The sequence below is a fragment of the Xenia sp. Carnegie-2017 genome, unplaced genomic scaffold (genome assembly GCF_021976095.1).
Source record: "Xenia sp. Carnegie-2017 unplaced genomic scaffold, XeniaSp_v1 HiC_scaffold_6, whole genome shotgun sequence".
Classification (NCBI taxonomy): Eukaryota; Metazoa; Cnidaria; class Anthozoa; order Malacalcyonacea; family Xeniidae; genus Xenia; species Xenia sp. Carnegie-2017.
This window is the reverse complement of record NW_025813526.1, coordinates 18,320,270-18,347,075: the sequence shown is the minus strand read 5'-3', so window position 1 is coordinate 18,347,075 and position 26,806 is coordinate 18,320,270. Positions and strand designations below refer to the sequence as shown.

At 31.6% G+C, this 26,806-nt stretch overlaps 2 protein-coding genes and 1 long non-coding RNA gene across 10 annotated transcripts in view; 2 read left to right on the top strand and 1 right to left on the bottom strand.

Moving 5' to 3' along the window:
* The first annotated feature begins 1,631 nt into the window (after positions 1-1,631).
* On the top strand, positions 1,632-8,971 carry LOC124457640. The gene is made up of 5 exons (XR_006952706.1): positions 1,632-1,743; positions 2,885-3,008; positions 5,243-5,315; positions 6,886-6,971; positions 8,707-8,971. It is a non-coding gene; the product is annotated as an uncharacterized LOC124457640 (long non-coding RNA).
* On the bottom strand, positions 5,036-25,769 carry LOC124457639. Of its 7 annotated transcripts, none has more exons than XM_047007847.1 (9): positions 25,628-25,769; positions 19,689-19,777; positions 8,484-9,160; positions 8,049-8,099; positions 7,641-7,691; positions 7,293-7,332; positions 5,640-5,734; positions 5,443-5,505; positions 5,036-5,303 (listed from the first exon to the last, which is right to left on the bottom strand). In XM_047007847.1, exons 2-9 carry the CDS (start codon positions 19,755-19,757, stop codon positions 5,213-5,215), a joined length of 1,137 nt encoding a protein of 378 aa, XP_046863803.1. In that variant the 5' UTR covers positions 19,758-19,777; positions 25,628-25,769; the 3' UTR covers positions 5,036-5,212. The 7 variants fall into 7 exon arrangements, with proteins under 7 accessions (XP_046863803.1, XP_046863804.1, XP_046863805.1 ...); XM_047007848.1 differs by having other exon boundaries at positions 5,036-5,300; XM_047007850.1 differs by having other exon boundaries at positions 5,194-5,338.
* The window catches only part of LOC124457638, a 34,350-nt gene continuing 16,907 nt past the window's right edge, over positions 9,364-26,806 (top strand). The window contains exon 1 of one of the 2 annotated variants that reach the window (XM_047007845.1): positions 9,364-9,439. The gene's annotated coding sequence lies outside the window, so the exon portion shown is untranslated. Of the gene's footprint in view, positions 9,440-17,020; positions 17,087-26,806 lie in introns of those variants that run through there. The other variant, XM_047007843.1, reaches the window with a different exon arrangement.

Genomic DNA, 26,806 nt, shown 5'->3' with positions numbered 1-26,806 from the left:
TCAGAAACGTTGACGTGAGAGTAAAGATAATGAATATTCTAATCGCACTTGATATGAAAAGTTTACGGGGAAATGTGTTAATATAATTTAATTCATTGCAACAGCTGCTCAAAGAAATGGAAAAAAAGAAACAGGAAAACTTTAACACATACTAGAAGCAGCCTGTTCTTAGAAAACATGACGTCACTTTAACTTCAAATATAACTTTACTATTCTCCAACAGCTCTTCCTTATTTAAAACTATAAAGTAAACATTTCTCCTATTCTTACCGTATCGACAATTTATTTGGCTCATATTAAGCATTTCATTATTTGTCACCTGTTAAGGCGACAAATAAAGAAAATGATTAAAATAGTATTTTTACCGTAATACTAGGTTTGGCGACAAGGTGTAGTGTTAATATACTCTTTACAAAGTAAAAGCAGAATTTAAAAATTAAGTAGGGGGGGAAGCCTAGTAAACGTTGTCAGCCATATATTTCTATAGTTTTTTGTATTTCTATTAGGTAACCAGAAATGAGTTCTGCATACATATTCAGGCTTTACTTTTGGTACCTATAACAGTTATATTCAATGTATTATCCGATCAGTGGCTAAAACACTGAAAAGAGTGCAAACAACTCGAAGACGTAGTCGTGAGATTTAACATAAATGTATATTCAAAAATAGCTCCGGCATAAATACAACCAAACATGCTAAATGAGTATTATAGGGAAATAATGGAAATAGTTTCTCACACCTCAAGAAAAAACATAGTGTTTGTTTGTAGTTAATTTTTCCGCTATATAGCTACAATGCCATGATTATTCTTTACAGAACACAAGTGACTAACGATAATTTATTTCGTATGGGCCTTCCTCAGGTGCAACTCAAGCAAGAAATTGATCTTTGAATTTAAAATTCAATATAGTACCCTTGCCAAGAGAATCAAGATATTTAACTGGTTGTTAAACCGATGTGCAGAGCATGCGTAAATTACTATTTCAGAGCCGATAATCGTATTCAAGCGTTTAACTGTGAACAGTTGATTACGATACGAAAACAGTAGTGTAGACGGGCTTTTGCAAAATTTGATTTGTATTTCGCCATCGTAATTTTGTGCTCATTAATTTCCCATTTGGAGCTGTGACAAGGTAGTTTAGCACAGTTATTTTTTAGAAAGTATAAGTATGAAAATCTACTGCAGCTTATACAGCACGTAACTGCTTAACTCAAATTTTTAAATTGAGCTTTGATTGTTTAATAATAATATTGAAAATTATATATGCTCATCTTGCTTTACTAATTAGTTATATTCGTGTCTCGCCTTTATTTTAAAGTAAACAAAAAACAAGCAAATTAAAATGCAAATGAGTTCAAGGAATTGGTTTTCTTAGAAGACATTCATATCATATTTGTTGATGCTAACAATTCTTTCTTAAAATATTCGATCTTGTTTTAATTTTCCCCGTTAAAAGCATGTTTTTGTACTTCTTATTGATCTAAAACTCTAATGCTCCATATAATTAACGTAAATACCATAATAAAAATGAATCTAAAATATTGTTGATAAACTTATAATTTTAATTTATTCAAATTCAGCGTCATTGTATGGAATGCAATTAAAAACAAGATATGCCCTGCTCCATCAATTGAAAAGAACTCTTTCGACTAAGACGTACTTCTGACTTCTGTATTAGAATCGATCAACTATACTAGCGGATGGAGATAAAGCGTAAAGAAATATGATTTGCAGTAATAATGGTGAGAATTTTTTCTTTCTGTACCTATTTAACCCATTTAATGAATTTCATAGTAATGATTAGCAAAATGTGATGACTGGCAAATATACACTTTTGTCTTCTTCATTTAAAAGCAAAAGTACGTATCGTTAAAGTAGTGTCTATAAATATATTTAAAATTTAAGTATATACGCTTTCTGTCATTGATGAATGTCACCTTAAAGCGTTTGGTTTATATATTATTCACTTATTTCATTTTTCACAGAATAACAAAATATATTGCAGCTATGAAAAACGAGTAAACCCTGCGTTCGCTGTTAATTTTATAAGTAAAATTAAGTTTCTTTTAAATTTTACTTTTTACATAACTGTTGCAGTATGTAATTACACTATCATAGATATGTCAAAGGTACTAAGAAAAATATAAATTAGAACTTTATCCAAAGGAAAAGTGAAAGTAAACTTATTAATTCATTAACGAAATTAAAACAATACTTTGTGCTTTCATAACACTCTGAAACATTGAGTTGTAATATTGATGCTTGATATTAATGCTTCTGTGAGTCAAATTTATTGGGAAATTTGTATCTTATATTTGTGATTTGCACTTACATGTATGGAATATAACGCAATAACTTCAACTGTGTTTACACTTAAGTTATGAAGGAACAATGCTACGTTTGTTGTAAAGTTTTGGCGAGGAGCTCTGCCCAACATTATATTTTTTTCTTGCAAGCGTCTTCGTGCAATCTTGACAAAAGGTCTGGGAGCAGCATACCTACCGGAAAATATAAAAATAATGGACTATGGAAATAAAGTTTCCTGTGATCTCAAAGACGACATTATCCGAACAATTTATGAACATGCTCGTTAATGAAATTTAATATTTTTAGATTAATGATTTAAATTATAGAAAAAAGCTAATAGAACTCTATGGTATCTATAAAATTTGCAAAGACACTTAACGCGTGACGACATTTGATGACCATTAACAGCCAAAATGTCAGATAATCTTAATATAGCCAAGTTGAGGTGTTTTTGTTTTTAAATATCATTGAATGTTTATCTTCTTCTGGTTTTACACAATCTAAATCAAATTCTTGCTTTAATAAAAACGATTTTTTGATGTAATTTTCTTCTTTGTACGAAATGTAACATTCTAGAGGCCGTTGTTACCCTCAGGCAACAATCACAAAACCAGATGTGTACAACTTTTGAAAAAGCTCGGCTCCTATATAGGGTTAAGGAATCGTAAAATGAAAAGGGCATCGATCAACAACGATTGAGGTTTGTATTGGTATAAAGACACAAATATTTTAAATAGATAACAAAGGAATGATATAAACATCTCATTTTAGTTTGCATATTAATGTCTCAATAAAAATTTTGGTTTCTCGTGACTTGTCTTCGTCATTATATTAGTAAAATAATAATGAGAAAAAGCATCGTATTTTCTAGTTTCTAGCTGCTCAAGTAAACTTGTAGCTCTACTATGCACAGGGTTGTCTGTAAAAACATTTAATATTATGCTCTTATGACAAAAACGTTTGGTCATTTTATTGTTGGCTGGAACAGAAGATTTTCTTAGATATCTTATTTCGTCGCAATGATAAAAATTCGCAACTACAATACAAAAATTACAAGCATTAGAAATATCAGTAATTATTTAACAAGCAACATAAATTCATACCAAAGACTGTGTAACCTGTATCTGAAAAAATTTCGAGCACCACTTTTGTCTTGGGTTTTTTTGTCAAGCTTCTTGTGAGCAAGTATTGCAGACTTTTAGTAAAAGACTTTGTTAAATATAAGCTACCAAATATCTTAACTATTCTTAAAATGTTTTAGCAAATTTCTGTTGTTCTAGCTATCCCTCCAACTTGATCTGAAATTGACCGTTTTTCCATCAATCCATTAACATGCATCCACATTCTTCTCTAAATACCTGTGCTTTGCTTAAATCTTGTGTCTAATTTTATATTGTTTTAGATTGTTCTAGAAGGTGAAGGCTTGTTTTAAATATTTTTCTTTTGGAAACATCACCTGTTTGTTATGTTATGGATTGGTTGACGATATACGCATTTGCACACAAGCAGTGGCTCATCTGTGATTAGTTCTTTTTTTATGTTTTGATACAATTTTTCGATTTCTCATTTACCTGAGAATCGTACTATGCAACAGTGTTTGAGTTTTTGATAAGCAAGCAAGATCGGTTGTGGGCTTCAAATAATTTTCCTTTGCTTGCTTTCCCTTCCGACTTTTTTTATTACGTGCACAATGAAACAGAGTACAAACACTTGGCATATTTTAATTAGTCGTCTAGTAAAAGCTTGAAAGTGTTTTTTGTATTATTATGATTCAAACAAACATTATTAATATTGCTTTTATTCTAATTGTATTGAGACGTTACCCGCGCACAAAATCAGTAGTAATAATATGCATATTCTGTTCCAAAAGACTATCTCCAACTTTTAGAATAGAAATCAGTATATTCACACAGGATTGCGCACATTTTTTCTTTTAGCATAGTTATCACCTCTGACTACCGCCAATGTAAATTCGAAAAACTGAGCAAAGTTTAATAGCCGTTGTAAAAAGTGTATTTATAAATAGAAAGTGCTTTTGAAGAACTTTAATTATATCAGGGCTAAGAATTTATAATTGCTTCAGCTTCTGACAAAAATGTTGAACAAAATACTTCAAACCTACAAAATTAATCATGAAATCTGACAGGTTATACAAAATTTAATTATCACAGACTCGTTAGTTATACATCTTGTGTTTGATTTACTTAATATCAAACATGGAAAAATTTCTCCATTCTAATTGGTTTAGAGCAGTGCATATTATCGTAAATACCATTGCAATAAAATAGGCAACACAGTGCAAAAAAAAGTAAATAGAGTGTAGTTTTTTTATAAAGTAAATACAGTAAATAGAGTAAATACAGTGCAATTTTTCTAAAAATGTGCTCCTGCAAAGACTACCTAGAAAAGCATTTTAACGGAAATTCACTAAAATTCTGTAAAATCCAAATCATTATTGCTCATAAATGAAGATGAGCAACAACCCATTCAAATGGATTTTCCTATTATTTTGGAATTATCATTTATCTTAATATTATTCTCACAAGGTGGTTTATGCGCAGAATTTTATTTCTGCCAGAGTTTCAACCTAAAATATTTTTCACGTTGTTTAGATATATTATATCGAAAAAAGAATTCTTCTAGTATCTTAAATCCTTACATAGAGATTCATAGAAAGATATCATAGAAATATAATTACTTGTTTTACTTGTACTTGCTTAAAACAAGTATTGTTCTTGATAACATAAGAATTCTTTTTACGTGGTTTATAACATATCAAGCTTTCTATTTTGATGATTTCACTAAACGTTAAACCAGAGCTGTTTTACATCCCTACGTGTTCTTGTGGTCAATTTTTCTAATTGAATATTTTATGTAGTAGTCTGAGTTTTGGGTAGCCACTGCTTAAACCAGAGTCCATTTCCTTGTCTTTAGTGCATTGGGACAATCTGTGGCCTTTTTCGAGTCCATCTCTTCTTCTGAAGTTGCAGAACTTCTTAAAATACAGGTAACTGGCTCAAGTCATAAAGGCTAATATTCAAATGATTATTTTAATAAATTATTAATGTGTCATCACTTAATGATTGGCTGTTTGATTTTAAGTAAAGGCTTAAAATAAGAGATCAACAACAAACCTTTCCTTAGAACGGTTAATCGATTCTTCGTAGCTTATATCATCTTCTTTTGTTGTAGAATTTCTTAAAATAAAGGGAACCGGGATAAATTCCTATAGCTAAGTATCTGTTAACAGTCAAAATATCATTACTGCCATTATTAGTAAGTGAATGCTTTATTTTAAATAATGATATATAAATTAGAATCAACCATAAACCTTTCTTCAGAACTATCAGTTGTATCTTCCCAATCTGTGTCTTCTACTGAAGATGAAAATCTCTTTAATTCAGAAGTTACTTGGTTATATTCCAACTAAACAATGTAAAGGTAATTTACATGTTAAACAAATGTTTAGCTTATAAAGAATTGCCATGAATTGATAATCAATCAACAACTTCTTTCACAAAAATTATAAAAATTATGTAGTTAGTCCTGATATAAAGAAATTGGTAGATTTCTTTTAAAACCGTTTACTCTAATTACTGAGTTCGACCCAAAAAAAGCACTGGCAAAAAAATAATGTTTTTGTCAAAATATTAGAAAATAAGTAAACTGTAAATGAAAAAATGCCATGTGGGAGAATAAAAGAGCGTCAATAACTAACACAGGCGCAATCTTTCAAAGTTTGCTTATTTGGGTCTAGTGATTATTTTAAGTTTTAAACAGGAAGTTTAACTACATAGATCTAGTTGTTCATAACGCGATTAACAATGACCTAGGGTTAAGTTTGACAAATTAAGGTGTTAAATTTCAGCACAAAGTTTGTTTGGGTTTCTCAAAGCCCGGATAGTTTTAAACCTCTGTTAAAACAAGAGAAAACTGCAACGTCTCTTGGTTAAATTACTTAAACATTAATTAAAATATTATTTTCAAAGATAAAACTACTCATGATGGATATTGCTCTTTATCTCCCGTGCATGTTCATTTTTCTCAACTTCTCATCGCAAAAGTCAATAACTTCTACATAGACAAATTCTTACAGATTTTACTACATTGAGCTTAAGGACAGGAAATAGTTTTAGCTAAATGAAAAGAAATTAAATCACAACTTTGTTTCTTGAAGGTTTTGTTCAGGATAAGCAACAAAGCTAAGCACTTGAGCCACATCATTTTGTAATTTCCTTAAAGGCATTTGGCTTTGGGCGATTTCATGCAAGTTGGGCATGATAGTCAAATTGTTGTCATGTCTGTAACGCAGTGAAATATTTATCATTAGCATTGAGTAGAAATAAGAATCACTAACTTGTTGCGATTCAGGCAGTTAGCTAGGCGTACGTACACAAAAATTGGTTCCAAAACAAACGTAAGTGCTAATGGTGATAGCTCTCTTATCGCAAAAGTTGTTATAAATTAATAAGAAAACTTTTATCAAAAACAATTGCTTAAAAATTCACCAATGAATATTTCGTAATTGTTTCAATTAATAATGTTTTTGTTATGAACCTTTAACCTTGCATATGTAGGCTGACAAAGAACTTGTTGCAAAGAAGGGAAAAGATGTGAAAAAAAATTGAAAAAAATTTAGTTCATTGTTGTCGTCTATTATAAGGTATGTTAGCAAGTAACTAAGGTAGCTACTTTGTTGGATTGTAAATGCATGTGAAAATTCATCTATGAACTTACGGCTGTGCTCGAGATTGCAAATTCTCCATATGAATCAAATGCCTGGTATAATTAATATTAACTTGATGGAAGAATATGCAAAAGTTTATGATAAAACAATAAAATGCACGAGAGTAAAAGGAATCTTGTCTTGTAAATGTTTGTTTTGCTTACAGCTTGTCTAAATATTAGCAAACTAATGACTGATTACCAAAATTTTTAATTTTTTGTTAGATTCACTTTCTTTTGATACTTTGTTTATATGTACCTGAATATCTCTGTCGGACGACATGGTTTCTAACTTTGTACTAAAACAAAAGAAATATTGTTAGATATATTTTGTTAGCGTAAACGAATATTGTTTAATTCATTTCAACAATGGATTTAAATGTTACTTTTATTTTTTAACACAAATTAGACTACCTTATTTTTGCTGCAAACAAATTGATTATAATGTCTATTTTTGTGCAGCTCTCTTAAAATCAAGAAAGCTTGCTAAATACATCCGGTAGTAACAAAGCTTAAAAAATAAGCTTCGCGACTGAAAATCCCTAAAAAATTCGCTGTTAGGTATTTACGCAATATCTTTGTTTATTACGAAAGATCAGCAGCATACCTTTCAATTGGAGTTTCCTTGTCTTGTTGAATTGTCATTTCATCAAATTCCCTAAAAGATTTATTTCGAAGTGCACTTAGATATAATTTTATCATTTTCGTATTATTCTTTGCGAAATTCTAAGTCTTTAGCAGTTGTGAATATGATAAAGATTTACAAAAGAAAAATCAGTGCAACAAGCTTTCCATATATAAACGCTGCGATAAAAAGTATTGTATGGGTTAAATTACCGGAAAAAATTTGCAGCTAATAAGCGCATAAACTTAAGTTGAAAGTTTTGTACGCAAAATTAAAATCCTCAAATAAATATCAGCAATAAACCTTTTAACTTGATTTTAGTGGCGTTATTGAAGAGATAAATCATAAAGCTCAAACAATTTATATTACAGAATTTTATCTTAAAGAAACCTTTCAACTGCGTTTTCTTGGTCTTCTTGAAAAACATCTTTAACAAAATTCCTAAAATTATTTTTATGAAATTTGTTAATTTATTATAATGTACTTAAATAATCATAATTTTTTGTCGGTTTTTTGTTTTGTGCAATTCATACACAAGTAAGACGAGAAAAAAACTAATAGAAATTCTTACAAGTTGCGATCATTTTGTTTACGTTCTAAAATTGCAGACAGTAGTTCATTGTTTTCAACACACGCCATTATTCATAGAAAGAAAGGTGAGCAAGAAACATTTTTGTCCGATTTTTATCACTACATGAATGAATTACTAAGAAGAATAACGTTGATATTACGAGGTCATATATAAACATAACTAGGTCTACCTTCCAGCTAGCTCTTTTTGATTAATTTTTTACTCGTAATTAACGGATATGAATAAAAACAAACCTTTTTACTGGATTTTCTTGATTGTTTTTTTCTATCATTTCATCAAGTTCCCAAACACCAAATTTAAGCTTTCCTAGAGACAAAGGTCCTGCTTTCATCCAACTTTTAATTAGTAATTTTATATATTTTTGACTGATCTTGCTCATTTCTTTTTTTCGATCACGGTATGGTTTATTACAGTTGAAAGCCACAGAGTTAAATTTTAATTTTTCATTTTGTATAGAAAAACCTTCACCAACGACAGTGTTGTCCATCTTCTCTCCAAAAGCACATTCATAAATAGCACCATGAACTTGGCCTTCTTGTCCTGGGTATTGATACTTTTTTACTTCTTTGGAGTCCGTGTTTAATATAACAATACAACCTTTTTCGCAATGTGTGCCATTTTTTGTTACCCATTCTTCAAGCCCACGGCATCCATACAAAACCAATCCACCATAGTTTGCACTTTTAGAGCCTGGTTTTCTTGGCTTGTAAAAGTCAGATTTATCAAAAATGTGAAATCCATCCAGATGAATTGTTTCACGGTAACTGTCGTGAAGTGACAAACATCCTGGGACTGGGACAGAAAAGCCACCTCCAAAAAAACCACTGCAAGCCATTTTTGTTGCAACAACATTATCTAGATTTATACCCCTCGCAACTCTTAGCTTACCAGTCGTAGGGTCAAACTCAAGCTAAAAAATTGGAAAAGTTATTAACTAAAAGCTGAATGAGACGATCTCCTTTAGGTTGTCGTTCAATTTAGTACGAGATTTACGATCGTGTTAGTTGATATTTATAAATAAATTCTTGATTGCATTGCAATCAGCACATTTTCTGCATTAACACTTTTTAAAAAAATGACATCTTCATTTCTTTTTTGTTCATTGCAGTCTTAAACAGCAATTGCAATACGAAATGAAACTCATTAGGAAAAAAAACATGGCTAGCTTTTGACGAGATGAAAATGCAAGGTAAGACTTTATTGTTGAATTTGAACAAATTTTACAACAAAAAATATCCCTAAAAATATAACAAATTTTCGTGTGTCTTAACTGGTCGTCTGGGACCCTTCCTACTTTTTTCTTAAGAAATTCTCTAAAAAGTCGAGTAGAGAAAATTTAAGAAAACTCTCACAGAAATATTATTGTTCTTAAACACTAGTCCTGTCATTCTTTCTATAAGAAAACGTTTTAATGAACAATTAAAATGTCGAAACTATTTCAGCCATAGTTTGTTGAGAATTTTTAAAAAATCTAAGTGGTCAATAAATCCATTTAAAGAAAAGTATAGAACAGAGACTTATCTAAAAAATCTGTTTTATTTTGAGATGCTTAACATTTTCTTTGTTTAACGAATAACATCTAACCGTAGTCTTTACAGTTTTACATACATAGACATGACGTCATTTGTGATAAAACTATAAAAGTGGCCACGAGTCACCAGGCTTAGTTTTTATTAAAAAAATCTCACCCAAGTATCTATAACAGTATAGACGACGGTTAAATGTCAACTATTTGTTTTATAAGATAAAATCAAAAAATTCCCAAATTAAATGGTTAAACAGTTTTTTTCTTTGTCCCGCAACACTTGGAACACTGAAAAGTCTTCAGTTTGCAAGTATCACGCATGATCCATACGATCAAAGAAATGCTATTGGCTATCTTAATCATGCGAAAAAATGTGATTGGCTAACAAAATAAACCAGCAATTGCTGATCAATTTTGTTGAAATTTGGTTATCGAAGCAAAGTACAAATCAACGCTTAAAAACCGGGTGTTTCTTTTCTTTTTGCTCAAAATACGTCCACTGCTTTGAGTAAGCAATTTAGATTTCTTTATTTGCCTATTCAGGGATAAATTCAGGTAAATATTCAAATAATATCGCCGTTCGTTTGTCATTTAAAAGCTAGCAATTTTCTGTGAAGTCAATTTAGTAAGTCAGTTTACTTATAGGTCATACCTCTCAACCAATGAAATTACTGAAATTCTTCTCGTTATTATATATAACTTCTTAGAACAATGTTATCACAACTTGGAGTAAATATGCGTCGTATAATGTATTACAGAACAATTACAGCAAATAATTACAGCTTATACTACATTTAGCATGTTATGTATATTTAGTGCCATGTAGATTGTAAAATAACGATATTTTACAAAATGAAATTTAATTGACAACAAGAGAGAGCATCAATAAATGACAGTGGCGACGAAAAAAGAACGAAATGACATGAATACATCATCAAGAAACGCTTAAACGACAGAACAAAGAATCAGCCACCAAGGTCAACAACTACTACAATTTTTTCGTTATGTGAACATGGGACTTACTCGAAGCGGCCTACCGCCGTTTGCACCTTTCATTCCTCATAAAGATCTATCAACAGTTGGAAAACAATGGTGGAAATGGGTAGGAAGTCTTAACAATCTTTTAATCAATCTTCGAGATTTCGATTCAAAGCTTAAAGGAGATTCATTTCTTACATATGTCGGAGAAGAGATGAATGACATCTTAAACACACTACGTTAAACTGAAGTTGATAACGAAACAAACGTGGCCAAATTAAACGAATATTTCGAACCATCAAATAACACAGGCATGGCTTTTTTCAGTTTTGCAAAATGAAACAAGAATCAGGAAAACCATGTACAAATTTTAGTGTCGGTAAATAGAACAAGCAGCATTATGCGATTTCAGCGGTAAAGATTGCGAAATCAAGACACATATTATACTTTAAACAACAGACTAACAGCAACAAACAAAAGCATTACGAGAGAGTGTGACACTAAGGAGCTTCTTTAAATAGATCTACGCTAGTGAAACCTGAATTCAAGCATTCTTGTGATACAGGTGGAGGCAAAAATTTTTTACACCGTGACTAAAAAATTCAGCATGTTTTTTTTTTCAATAGTTGCATGAAAATAAAGAGTAATTGTAGGAAATGTTAGAATTTTCAAATAGCTCTGTCGAAGTCAGATTCATTACCCTTTTTCAACACCTGAAGAAGGTCACCCAATAATTTATGCAACTTTCATGGGTGCTTGTTCTTCTAAGGTATATATTCATGAAGAGATTCATGAGCTTATAAGAGATATTTCCAAGCTGCATGCTAAAATATTTCTGACAACATGTAGCTTTGTTCGAAAGATATGTCCACTCACCTTTGCCTTCTTAAAAGCTGCTGCAAGTTTGCAGTCAAATTTTTTAACACTGAAGTTTCCACGTGCACTTTCGCAAAACGAGAAAATGCTGTGTTTTCGGTCATATTGTGTCTGACAAAGAATTCGACCCCTTCAAAAAATCTTGAAGCAATCAGCAAAGCAATGCATCCTAAAAGAAGTTTCAAAGTTCGTTCTTTTCTAAGTTTAACAAATTACTGTTAACAATATACTCCAAATTATATTACCCTTACACAACTTTTAAGAGCACTAACCAAAAACAACGTTTCTTTGAAGTGGACTGAAGAACAAGAATCATCTTGTATTAAAGTTAAAGGAGCAATCAGCAAAGCCCCAGTATCAGCTAATAACGACCTACACGCTCCAACAAGACAAATTGTTGATGCCTTGCATTTTGGGCACTTGGTGCTGCAGCATATTCATTATCGAAGATGGGTAGAAATGAAAGTTGTTCACACCATTATAGCACATAGAATTCCAACTTGAATGGCTAGATTCAGTATTTTTAATTCATGGTTATCTTATGGCGTTAAACACCGATATTGCTAAATAATTCACATCAAAACAGTTCAAAATTAAACTCCAGATGCGGGGAATAATACGGCACACAGTAAAAGAAAACTTGCTGCAGCCAAATGGACTGATATATAGAGATTATTCATAATTCCTTAGCAGGAGGGGGAGATTGGAAAGACTCTATTCTTACGTTGCTAATGAATTATCTCACCCGCCACATGGAACAACAGGAAAGAAGAAAATTCTACTTTAATGAACCGAGGGCTACGAACAAAACTCCGATTAAGTACTATATTTCAAAGAGCCGCAAAATAAGTCAAAAGGACAGATAAAGACTCCAAGGACAAATCCAAAGCATTAGAAGTTGCTGTAAGAAGAGCAACACCGATTGAATTAAACAACCAACTCAAGACCAATTGAATATTAACATGACAAGGTCAAAAATTATGAATATCAAGAGTTTACAGATAGTGTAAAGAAATAATGATGAGCAGATTTACTGACGTAATTCATCGCATATGAAGAAATTTAACAAACGTTTTGAAGAAGATTTCAAATTCCTCCAGCGCCTAATTCAAAACTTGAACAAAAACACAACAAAGTAACCATAATACAACCGGCTATGTGATTATGAATCAAAACATATGAGGCGCCAAATTGGACTTTATTCTAAACTTACAATACAACATAACTTACTAAAATTGTACAATGCAAACTTTATATACTTCGAGATAAATCAAAAATATATAACCGAAACTTAATGTGGGACATTCTAAACTTTTCATATACGTTCTAAACTTCTCGTATCGTATCGTCAAAATTTATAGCCTATTCCGAAGTTTCACGCGGCGTTCAAATCTTTTTTATAACATGACAATCGTCGTATTTTTTATATCGTATGTGAGAAATTTTCATATACGGTATGGCAAACTTTATACACCGTGTTGCATAATGCTTTGCGATCCCACTCTGGATTTTATATGAATTTAATTTTATGACTAGTAGCTCGCATATGTTAGTGCCCATGTCCCAGGTTTGTAGAGAAGTGTATTGTTTTTATTTTGACGCTGCCATATTCACAATATGTTTCCATTCGACATCGTGCTTTCTCGACTTTAAACTTAATAATTCAATCAAAATAAAATCTCACTACATGGCTGAAAATACTGGAAAATTTCGGGCTGCTTTATCAAATCTTGCCCAGGAGGCGCGTAATCTTCTGGATAATTTCGATGATAGAAATACTTTGACAATTTAACGTCGTCTGATAGCATCAATTTCTCAGGCAACTTTGACTCAGGAAGATGGGGGAAATATTGGAGGAAATTTTTTGTCCGTAACTTCTGTACCACAAAATCGACCAGGTCTTCCGTCCAAAAGACTGAGTCAATCCGTTTCAAACTGCCCAAATTCAAACACAAATAATATTGCAATAGCAAGTGGGCAAAGAAGCAGTGCAGATGTACCCGCTGCTCTTCCACGGTCAATTCTAGCACTTTTATCGACTATTTCATCAAATAAAATTAAAAGACCACCATCAAAAAAATAAAGAAACATTGCATTGTTCACAAAGATCTTATCCTACTTCCATCTTCCACATCTCAATGATGTCAGCTTGAAAATAGAGGATTTGTAGTACATGGATGCCCAATTGACAAGTCTTGTGAAGAGTCTGAACTCAAAAAAACAAACATATGAATTGTTTCCTATCTTAGAAGAAAGTAATATTGATATTGACTTTGTCAAATCTTGCTATGGTCATATTGTCAATCCAAAACTGGCAGGAGGTGTTCGATTCCATTCTGCTCGAGTTTTTAACTTTTCCGGACAAGGAAGTATTTATATAAGACCAAAAGAGGATCTTCCCGATGTTGATGAGGGTACATTTAGTCCTGGAACAGAAACATTTTCTGAAACATCTTTGGATATGCCAAGCTATTTAAATTCCAGTCAAGAGCAAGTTTTCAATAACAATGAGCCATGCCCTTCATCTATAACAAGTAACAACGGGAGTGAAGCTACATTACGAGAAATGTTTCTAAAGAAGGACGATGATGTGTTACTTCATGTTTTAGAAATGAGTGGGACTGTAGATAGAGCAGGATTTGGTACTTCCTGCAAACAGCAACGAGCAATTATCATCAATTAATGACGATACTGATGATGAAGTACTAATTCAAGATGTCTATTCTTTGTCTGAAGAGGCGACATTAGATTCTATACTTATAGATCTTTCAAAAAAACTATGTAAAGAAAAGTAAAAATTAAAAGTTGAACATGAGGACCTTTTTAGTGATATAATGTCCTATTATAAAGATCCCAATTTTCATGAAAGGAAACCATTGGGAGTTATTTACAAAAGAGAACCAGCAGTTGATACTGGCTGGGTTGCCAGGCAGTTTTTTACAAATTTTCTCAATTAAGTGAGTGAAATTTTTTTTGAAGGTGATGCCTACCAAAGTCCAGTATATATTTCTGGTTGCGTTAGGAAGTATGAAATATTTTGGAACAATTATTGTCCATACTATTTTGCGAGGTGGACCTGGTTTTCCGATATTCAGTCCTTCCGTGTTCAGATATTTTTCCATTGGTAATTTTGAACTGGCTATAAGAACTGCAAACATTGGAGAATGTACTGCACACATAAAGAATTTCATTGATCAGGTGATATACCTAATACATATTGTTTTGTATGGTTTAAGCGAAAATCATAAAACCTCAGCCTTAACTAATAATCATTAGTATAGCATTGTTTCTCTAAGTTCAACGTCACTTATGGTAGACCAAGGTTCCTTCACATCAATTTGAAATTCTACACGTCTTCGTTGTAATTTTTTTGTTGAGATACCAAATAATTCAGCAATTTTAGTCCAAGAAATGTGCAATTCCCAAGGCATTCTACTAATCTCTTAGATATTTCGAGTCGCGGTTGGCTTCTTGTGCCAGTGTACTTTCTATGGCAATTTTAGGTTGGAATATAAGGTATCTGATTCTGAAGGTCGTTGATACGTTTCTGAAAGAAACTCTGAAGTGGACTTAAATAGAAGGATAACTGGTGCATATCATTATAAAAAGTCGCCATATCATAATCGTCTATAAGATTTAATGCTCTCGTTTTAACGTGAAAACAGTGTATCCAGCATCTGAAAGTCGCTCGTGTATGCCTTCTTAACCGGCGATATTGTCAAATAATAAGTGTTCTGAAATGATAAAATCCTATGCTTCAGCAACAATTGCTTTAGTTCTCTGAAAGAATGAATAAACACTGTGTTCCGAGCCTCCAATGCCTCCTAAACCCGCCCTTTTGAATTTAAGAAAAAAGTGCGTAAACCTGTAAACGAAGTTAAACCGCAAAGTATTATGCGACACGATGTAAAAAGTTTGCCATACCGTACATAAAAATTTGTAACAGATGATATAAAAAATACAACGATTGTCTTGTTATAAAAAGGATTGGAACGCTGCATGAAACTTCGGAATAGGCTATAAATTTTGACGATACGATACGAGAAGTTTCGAACGTATATGAAAAGCTTAGAATGCCCTACAGCAAGCTTCGGACATATTTTTAAGATTTATCTCGAAGTATATAAAGTTTGCCATAAAAACAACCATCGTGACTATGCTTACCAGACCCGAATCTATGAAAGATGAAAGAGGTTAGTAAAAACCTTAAAGGTCTGAACTTTCTAAATAATGACAAGAAAGCAAGGCCAATAAAAGTTTTTGTATATGGTATTTATTGACCAGAAACGAAGCTTCTTTCCTTTTCCTCCTTCATGTTTTTGTCAGTAAAATATAACTCATTTAATTTTTTTTTTGTTCCTTTTTTTTCGATTCTCCTTTTATGCGTAATTTTACAAATAAATATAAACAAACTTAGTAAAACATACTTGCAAAGGTTCGATAGCCGGAAAAACAAAGAAAAAATCAGGCTCATACTTTGAGCGCTTAACATTTATGTTTTCATACGGGAATTTTCCTGCACTTTCGTGGGATAAGCAATCTAATGTATATTCAGTACAAGTTTTGTTTCGTTTATTGACTTATGCGATCATATTTAATTATAGGTAGCATAATGATAATGCGATATGATCTTCGCACTTAGCTGGACAATTTAAGCAATCGTCTCAGGACCTGAAAAAATCAGGTGACCTGAAAAAACCGCACTTAGCTGGACAATTTAAGCAATCGTCTCAGGACCTGAAAAAATCCCGTTGAGTCACCTGATTTTTTCAGGTCCTGAGACGATTGCTTAAATTGTCCAGCTAAGTGCGAAGATCATATCTCATTTAATTTCAAAACACCGCACTGCATAAAACATTCATAATGATAATGCATAAGTTCAAAAACAGCCTTTGTGGCTATAGTAAAGACAGTCAGGAATAGTGATTAGACGTATAACAACACTTTTGTTGGTAAAAGGCTGCTGAATAATGATGGTTAAAGCCCTTCCGAAAGCATGTGAAGAACTTGCTATACTAAAGCCGGTTGCAGACGACTGAGTCGACTAAGTTTTTCGGTGACAACTTTTGCTTCACCAGTTTTTTATTGACATTGTTGCGTCTGTATTAATACAATGATTTCCTTTCCAAGTTTTTTTTTATTACAATGATTTGCCTCTCATGTGAGCAAGTCAACAAATATAACTTAAAATAGTCTTAACAGTAGCTACGGCGATAAGCTGGTACAGCGTGCCGTGCGCAAAAATGCGCCTTTTTTGAAATATCGATTGTCAAAGAAATATGCATTGCGTATGCTTGTTTGTTCAGAGAAGAAAGAATGTTTTCTTGTTTAATAGGTATGACACTGCTAATGCAGCATGAAACTAAGAAAGGCATAACAATTAAAGGTGTTGGACCAGACCCTTTGCAGCCGAGCGTTGTAGATTGTCGCAATGGTTTGCCAGCAATTTATTGCAAGGTATTCAAAAAACGGATTATGCAGTAGTTCACAACTTTTCTCGGTTTTTCGTGATTGTCATCGCATTATGCTGAGTGTATTGTGACTATTTGTTTGCACACTTATAATCGTCTCATTCCAGTATTGTTTTAGAATGGATTTAACTTTGTTTGATGAGCTGTTAAAAATAGAAACACCTCGAATAACTAAGAATAAAGACATGCGAGATGACATTTGTACGGTGGCCGGTACGGGTCACCAGAAAAATAATTTAGAAAACATAACAAACAGTAAGAAAAAATCACTCAAAATCATACTACACATTTCAAAATACTCACTACACATTTCAAAATACTCACTACACATTACAAAATACTCACTACACATTTCAAAATACTCACTACACATTTCAAAATTCTCGCTACACATTTCAAAATACTCACTACACAATTCAAAATACTCGCTACACATTTCAAAATACTCGCTACACATTCGTCCCAGTCTTACCCTGGTCTGGCCTGCCCAAGGTCATCATTAGTTTCCATCTACGAAACTGACATGACATCATAAAGTAAGCATACTAAATATATGATTCCGCATTTCACAAGACAAACAAAATGGGACATTGGGATAATAGCAAGAAAATATTGGCTGAACTCTAATCAGAAATTCTTCCAGGGTTTTGCTGGACTTGGTCGGGCAACAACATTAGTAGACAATCTACATATCGCCAGCAAATGTATTTGCAGTGGCTTTCGACACATGTCCCTACTTCAATAGCAAAAATTTGAGTATATGAATTTGCATTCGTTATGTCGCGTACATACTTGTGTGATGCGTTACAAAAATAACAAAGAAACCAAAGAGGAAATTTACACATAGTGCTATAATTTGTTGCACAAGAAACGCCAAAGAAAATGAAAAGTTCGGTAATTTCGTGTAAAAGCAATAAATTTAGAACTTCAATACCAGTCACGTCAATAATTGCATTAGTTAAACTAATGATTGTCGAATATCACCAATACAAATACAATTACATGCAATCTGTAGATTGACCACTCATGTTGTGTTTTCCAACAAACACCAAGAAATCCCTAGAAGAAATATTACTAATAGTTCATGTACGCGTATCACATATTTTGATGCTATTGTGGCGATATGTTTGTCTATGTGCCGAATTCCACATTGACAACATATCGCCACAATAGCATCAAAATATCCTTACGCGTACTGAACTGTTAGTAATATCGGAAGCGTATATTTATATTAGCTTTCTGCCATCACGTCAATTTCGTAGATGTAAACTAATGACGACCGTGGGCAGGCCAGACCAGGGTAAGACTGGGACGAATGTGTAGTGAGTATTTTGAAATGTGTAGCGAGAATTTTGAAATGTGTAGTGAGTATTTTGAAATGTGTAGCGAGTATTTTGAAATGTGTAGTGAGTATTTTGAAATGTGTTGTATGATTTTGAGTGATGTTTTCTTATTGTCTGTTATGTTTTCTAAATTATTTTTCTGGTGACCCGTACCGGCCACCGTACATTTGTGCTCATGATAAATCGTTTGTCACTCTACACTTCTTGGAATCTGAAGAATATTTACGCCTAGCTTAGATATTCATTTAGCAGTTTTGTCTCAATCATTTCAGTATTATTTTTAGAAGTGAAACAAAGCAACATGCTAGATGCTGGAATTTGCCGTTGCTGCGGATAGGTCATTAAAATATACATATGCTTGTAGGCAAAATCATGGTTAATTCAAGTATTACCGCAAGTATTTACTCAAGCTCACTACGATAAGCTAAGCGTCGAGGCAGCTAAAGGATATAATGTGGCATATTTCAACTTACAAGCTATACTTTGTAAAATTTGCCTAGCTTGCATAAGTTAATAATCTTTGTATCTTTTAAACAATATACCATTGTCTACAAAAACATCATGATTGGGTTTAAAAATATTCTGCTAATTTCGCTTTTTTGGAAGCTTAAGTGTTCGGATGAGTCTAACGTGAGATTTCCAGGTTTTTAGTTACTAAAGACTTTCTTTCTTAATCACAATATTACTTTGCAATATGGGTTTTCTAGCCATGCTGATTAGCCCTAATACATGGGAAAATAGCAAATATGTAAATATTTTTTACAGTATTAATTAAAATTCAGCACAATTAAATTCTCCAATTTTGCAGGCAAAATTGTTAAGCGTTGATTTGAAACGTTTTGTTTTTATGTGCACTTACATAATTTTTTTTAATTCAATAATCAATTAGGAAGTTCATCTTAGTTGCACTGGCATTTCTTAAAAATTGAACAGCTTCAAACCAATTAGAAGTGAGAAAATTGCATATTTATCTTATTAGCACTCAAAAGGCGTTAACAAAATAACAATTTACATTGCTCTAAAAATGAGGACGTGATCAAGATATTTTTTAAATGAGCACATCAAATCAAATGCCTATCACATAGATTTATATATATTTTAATGCAAGAATATGCTAATGATTAAAACTACATGCAGCATAAACTGCATTAGAGCAAAAGAAAGTTAGCCATGTTGATCCTTTTTTTGTTGAAAGTTTTTCCTGAATTCACAGCAAATACAATGGCAGCAGGTCAAAATATTTACCCGTTCATTAGTTTGTCTTCCTGCTGCTACATTTCTCAAATGTCCCTGAATATCTGAGCTACGCGACATTGTTCCTAACTCTGTTGGTACTAAAAAAAAAACATTGAAAGGTAGATAATTTTAGTAAACGTTTAACATATAATTCATTTTGACATGCAAATAATAAAATGCTACTTAAAACCTTATTAAAAGTTATGATAAGCAGATTTATAAGAAAAGCAGATTTTTGTTGCAAGTCAAATGTTATTGCTTATTAATTTTAATTTAATACAAAATCATGAAAGATAAACACTGCTTCTACTACCCATATTTGAAAAATTTTACAACTAATAATCATAGAACTTTATTTGATTTTTTTTTAATTTACTAATCTAATCGGTGATTAAGGATGAGCAAAATACATTTAAACATTTTTCTGGTTTTTTTTTACGATATTTTGTTAGAAAATCACTGATCATTGAACGTTTATTTATTACCAATTATAGTTGGTTAATAGGATATTTATTTCCAAATTATGACGTAGATTGGCTTTACATTTGCCAATACTTTGCAAAATGTTTTCATGGAAAAGCTCTTTAAAGCTTTTTGCAAAGCAAAGTAAATGGAATGTTGAGAGCAGTAATGTCTACTAAGTTTTTGGATTAAAAATATCAAAATAAGGCAGAATTTTGTTTTTAAAACACATATACGAGAAATTGGTTACACAACAACGCAAGTAAAATTACATATACAATGGACAATTAAGCATATTTTTGACGATTTAAAAAAATTATTAATACCTGAAATTTTAACTTATAAACACTGTACTATGAACGTTTAAAATCACTGTAACATTCTCATGCAGAAAAAGCCAAAGTCATACAAAGCAGACTTTCTCATTCCCAGCGTCAGTGCTTACAGTGCACATCATTAGAATCCAGCGACTCTTAGTTGGAATTAACGCTTAGTAAATAAAGAAGAAATACAAATTTCTTTATGTTCAATGACCCGTGCACTGTCTTGCACATCCTTTATACAAAAAAGAAATTAAAATTTGTGGCTTACCTATGAATAAGAAATGAATGACACAAAAAATTTGATCACCTGTGTCGTGCAAAAGAATGTTAATTTCTGACTTAACTTCACTGTTAAAATAATTTTAATAGTAATATTAGTAAACGTTTCAAATCAAGGTCTGATTGGCTGTTACTCTTAGTAACACACTTGTTAAAATAACACTTTAAGCAACTTTAATTATTGATTAATAACCAAAGATTTATTCAATAATTGGCCTGCATGCCATACATAGAACCTAAAACGGGTGAATGATGAAGTGGTATTTCATCAATGTTATTGTTATGACCGCTAAATTGTGCAACCTTTAGAAAAAAATGAAATAATCTTAGTTTATTTCACTGTTTTAAATTCAAATAAAAAAGCTGTATATGGACACAACCATATACAGCTTGGAAATGATGAAATAATGGATATGATGAAATAATGGAATGATGAAACTCAAAATCTGCATTTATAATCTGATTGCCCACGCATTTAAACGAAAAGACTATGTTGTATTTGTAAATCTACGTTTAGAGTTCGTAAATCGTCGACAGTTGCTGCCACTTCTTTCAACAAATCACGTCCTGCGATGCATGAAATGTAATATATTAATGCTATAATTTTTGGGGAAACCAGGTTTGCACATGATGATCACATGACCTAACTAAGTTTAAAAGTTCAAAGTCTTTAAAGAGTAATTTAAAGGAAATTGAAAATTTTGATTTAAACAAACTGGTCTGTTGACCCACCAAATGTTTTAAGCATTAACATAAGTAATTGCTAATCGTGCAATGTCTTTTAAGAAAAATGAAATCAAAATTAGAAATAGAAATTTTGATTAAAAATTTGCATGATAACCAAATTCAGTGGCGGAATCAGAGTATGTTAAAATAAGATACTGCAGCAGATTTTGGCGTATATTTACATTTCTAAACACCTTAGTGTCTAATCCCATGGTAAATGTATAACCTTTATTAATTAAAAACCAAAAGTGTTTTCTCGTTTCAATTTTGAATTTAAAATTGAGGAGCTATAATTTATTTTGACGTACAGTGGTCCGCCACTGACCAAATTAAGGCTTTAGCAACGATCAACATCCACAGCTCAAATCAATACTCAGAAAGATACAGTTACTTGCTTTTAATGCTCATGACGTTATTACAAGAAAACAAAATTTTTTTCACAAGAGAGTAAGATTCCTTTACAGACATCCATTAGCACTATGGACAGAACGTTACAAGAATTTTGTTATTTCTTCCATATATCCGTTTCTAACTGTAACACTTCAACCACTATCAAACTTCAATTTGAATCCAATATATAAGTGTTGTTTTACATGGAAGTTTAGTTTACAAATATAAGTTTTTACAATGATCCTGGCAACTGCTGCGACGCGGCATTTAACAAAATAACCCTTTCTTTACATAAAATATATACTAAAATCTAAGGCAGACTGTCTGATAAATCTTTGTGTACGGCAAGGATGTTTGTTTGCACTTTTTGGTGTAAGAGAGTATGACTATATGTATTTAGCCACCATAATAACTTTAAGACTTTTTTTACAAAACGTAAAGCCTTTGGAATATATTAATATGCAGTAAATATAAATATCATTTGTTAAACACCGCTTCACCTGAAACAAATATCAAGACAAATAATTTTAAATTTTTCTAATACTAGTCTATAAAGTAATTTACAAGTTTTGTCAGTTTCCATTGTACTATTTAAACGTCATCTACAACTTTTTTTTTATCACTTACTTCCTGTTTCCTGAGTTGAGTCATGAGTGTTTATTAGTCAATGTTACGATCACGTGGCTACCATGCGCAAAGCATGCTTCACCAATATTTTTAATAACTTGGCTCTAGTCAACATTACAAATGTATGCATATATTTCATATACAGTTGTTCAGTAAATTTATCCTAAGAATCACAGTGATAAGTTATTTAAAAGAATGGCAGTACCAATCGATGCTTAAAAATGTTCAGAAAATTACAAGAATTCACCCAAAAAATCATTCCTTTTTTTAAAACATTCTTAAAGCCAAAGTAAGTATTTCATCGCTCTATAAATGATTATAAATAAGGCGCTTACATATTTTAATTTGTACAAGATGTCGTAGTAAGATAATTTGCTTTAAGAATATAGGTATGATTATTAACACCTTTAACTTAATTCGATTTACCCTTTTTTCCTGCTGCTTAAATCATATGACATAATCAACATCACATTTTAATGTTGAAGTGTAGAAAGATATAACAATATAAATATCTTCCAAGTATTTCATTATTATACGATAAGGAACAAGTACGCCATTCTTTCGAAGAATTTATTTCACTCCAAACACATAATTTACTAACGCGACACATAGTCGTTACTAATCTTTCGTGATTTATTATAAACTTTATTCCTGAACTGAAACTTCATTTCCATTCCTGGCAATCAACTTATAAATGCAGGTTCAGTTATTTTATTCTAAATATCTGTATGCGGTTGTTTGTTTCGATCTATGGTTCATACATGTTGTATAACCGTTTCATTTATACAACGAAAACTTGCAATTAAATAAAACCAAACTTATTTTATTTTTTTAAAGTTTGCGCAATGTAAATTGAACCTTAAAATTAGCTACATCTGTAGCATTCACCCGTGTCATGCTAATTTTACTGCATGCAAATTATTTAATATAGTTATTAGTAGAAATTGAATACTAAAGTAGGGAAGCAATGCTTTATGAGGCTGTTGTAATTTTGTAATGAGTAATAGCTTTAAATTTCTAGACTTTTAAGAGGTTGCAAACATTGATATTAAAAGCAACAGTTAATTGAAATATTTAATTAACCTTTCTTTAATTTATTTCACGCTGAGCAACTATTTTATATCGTCCTGACAACGACACAGGTGTTCGATTTTTACCTGTCTACTGTTTGTCGAATAGTATTATCATAAACGGAATGATTAGATCCTTGTTTATTACGAGAGAAGCGAAGGAGTAAAAGTAAACTATTTTAAATGCAAAGGGCTGTACCTTTTAGTGATTTTGTAAACCACTTTTCAAGTGGCGGTATTTAGCAAAATAAACATGAAAACGCGCATTTAATATACACGACAAGTTTTTTTAGAATAGACATGTTTCGACATCTAATGATGCCATCTTCAGTATGAGTGAAATAATAAATGATGCAAGTTTTATATAAAAGTAATATGATACATAAATTACAACAATAAAAAGTAAATGGATAAATTAATGGGGAGCATCCGAGCGTATTATTAACTAATTTTTGTATTGAATTTAAAAACTTGAACGTTGAGGTCAGGGTTAGTTTTGTTAATGTGGAGTGCTTTTTTGATTTTAAGGGTGAATGAGGTGTCGGCAGTGTCGATGATTTTGAAGCAAGAGGGTTAATAGTTGGTTTTACATAAGTGAGATTTAAGGTGTCGGTAGATATGAGAGTTTTTGTCTGTTATGGTATGTTCCTGATTCTGGTGGATAAATGGCGTGAAGTTTCGCCAATGTATCGGGAATTACATCCCGCACAATTGAATTCATATACCACCATAGATTTAATTGAATCAGTGATTTGGTCTTTGAATGAGAAAAGGTTTTTGATTTTGAATGATGTGAAAATTAGTCGAATGTTAATATCTGTACAGAAGCGTTTCGTAATGTTTGTAAGTCTGCGTTGTGTGTGTCGTGAGTAATGTCCGATGTATGGTAGTTTGAAGAATAGAGTTGTTATTTTGGAATTTTCGTTTGTGTTGGTCGTGATCGTTGTGTCAGGAGTTATCCAAAGAAGAACGGCACTTGTATTTTTAACAATGGAGTTATTTAGATTTAAATGAAATGTATAGACTGCTTTTATGTATTCTATATTCTATACTTTCTACTGTATAACTATACTGAATCGACATTATTAAAGACATCGGCGATGCAATATTTATGGTATTGCACCTTGTGTACATTCCATTTACAAATTAGGCAGTCAGTTTGCATATTCAAGTTTATAATGAAGGAAATTTATTGTTTGGACAAGAGTTTGCTTACAATGTGTATGATGGCTTATATGAGAGTATTCATGAAGGGAATTTTTGTGAATTTCTAGCGAAACACAAATATCTTGATATTTAATGATTTGTGCACCGTTTTGAAAATCGTTTATGTTAGGTCGAAATTGGGAGATAACTTAGCTATCAATAACAAATAAATGACAAAAAAACTCCTGTGTCGTTGTCATGACGATATAAATAGTATTATGAAAAGGTGAAAGAATGTTAACTTACTGATTCAAATTCATTGTTAATATTAGTAAACTTTTCGAATTAAGGACGAAGTAGCTGTTGCTCTCAATAGCACACTCGTCAAAATAACTGTTCAAATAACTTTAATTATTAAATAATAACCATTGTTCAATGATTTGTCTGCATGCAATATAATTAACCTGAGACGGGTGAATGATAAAGTGGCATTTCAACAATGCTAATATTATGACCGCTAAAATGTGCAACATTTTAAAGAAATTTAAATAACTTTTTATGTTTGAAATATCAAATCATATCAAATAGTATTTGAATGGTATCAAATAAAAAAGCTAGATATTGAAACAACAACTGCAGAGAAATAAGATTGATCAAATTCAAAATCTGCTAGCCCACGCATTTAAAGGAAAGACTACTCTGTGTTTGTGAATCATGAATTAAGTGTAAAATTAATCCAATGAAAGACAGTTTTACTTTTTCTTTATTCTATAATAATTAAATAGTTGGAAATTGGAGGATATGAATTTACTGTATCAGAATTCATTAATATTCATTAGCTAAAATATCTTAGCATTACATTTTAAAAATTGAAAGATGTAATCAAGGGTTGTATAAGTATTTTCTAAAGGTATAAAGTACTTACTGTTAACTCAAAGTATCTTCCAAAAATAGACTGATTTATTTACTCTTGACTTTATTATTCGTCGTAGGTTGCTGCTACTCCTATTAACAAATCATGTACTGCCGAGCCTAAAATATAATAAAATATTTAAGCACGCATACGTATGCAAATATGACACATAGATATAATGCCCAAAAATTTTTGGTGAAACTATGTTTCCACATGATGATCACATGACCAAACCAATTTAAATTAGTGCAAAAAGTCCAAAGTCTTTCAACAAAAATTCGAAGGAAGTTTAAAATTTTGATTTAAACAAATAGCCACGATGACCACAAGTTCGAAGCATTATCTTAAGTAATTGCAACTAGTAAAAATTTTTAAGAAAATTTATAAAAAAGTTAGAAAGAGAAAATATAACTGAAATAATGGCATGCAAACTAAATCAAAGCTTTAACAATGATAAACACCGACACTTCGAATTAATATTGAGAAAGTTATATATTGCTATAAGCTCTTGGTGACGTTATGGCAATATTAAAAACTTTTTTCTTGATAAAAAGTATAAGATTTCTCTACAGACAACCATAAAAAAATATGAGTTTTTACAATGTCACTGGCAACCACTGCGACCCACCGTTTAAATAATAAAACTTTCTCTACAAATATAATGTATTAACATCCAAAGCAGAATATCAGATAAATCTTATCTGTACGGCAATAAATGATGTGTATATGTGCTTCATCTTTCGTGTCAGAGATTATGATTATATATATTTTGCATCAGCCACGCTACTGATGTTTTATAACCCTTTGTACAAAACCAATGTCTTGGGAATATATCAACACATATTAAATATAAACGCATTCATTTAATTTAAGACTTTTTCTACAAAACGTAATGCCTTTGGAATATATTAATATGCAGTAAATATAAATATCATTTGATAAACACCGCTTCACCTGAAACAAATATCAAGACAAATAATTCTAAATTTTTCTAATACTAGTCTATAGAGTAATTTACAAGTTTTGTCAGTTTCCATTGTACTATTTAAACGTCATCTGCAACTTTTTGCATATCACTAACTTCCTATCTCCTGAGTTGAGGTATGAGTGTTTATTAGTCAATTTTACGATCATGTGGCTACCATGTGCAAAGCAGGCTTCACAAGCGTTTTTAACAACTTGGCTCTTTGT

Coding starts and splice junctions, on each gene's coding strand:
- LOC124457639 (XM_047007847.1), bottom strand. CDS start 19,757: ATGTCGCGTAGCTCAGATATTCAGGGACATTTGAGAAATGTAGCAGCA. Junction 5,735..7,292: donor CGTCCGACAGAGATATTCAG/GTACATATAAAC, acceptor TACATTGTTTAG/TTGGAATATAACCAAGTAAC. Junction 5,506..5,639: donor ACTGATAGTTCTGAAGAAAG/GTTTATGGTTGA, acceptor CTTTATTTTAAG/AAATTCTACAACAAAAGAAG.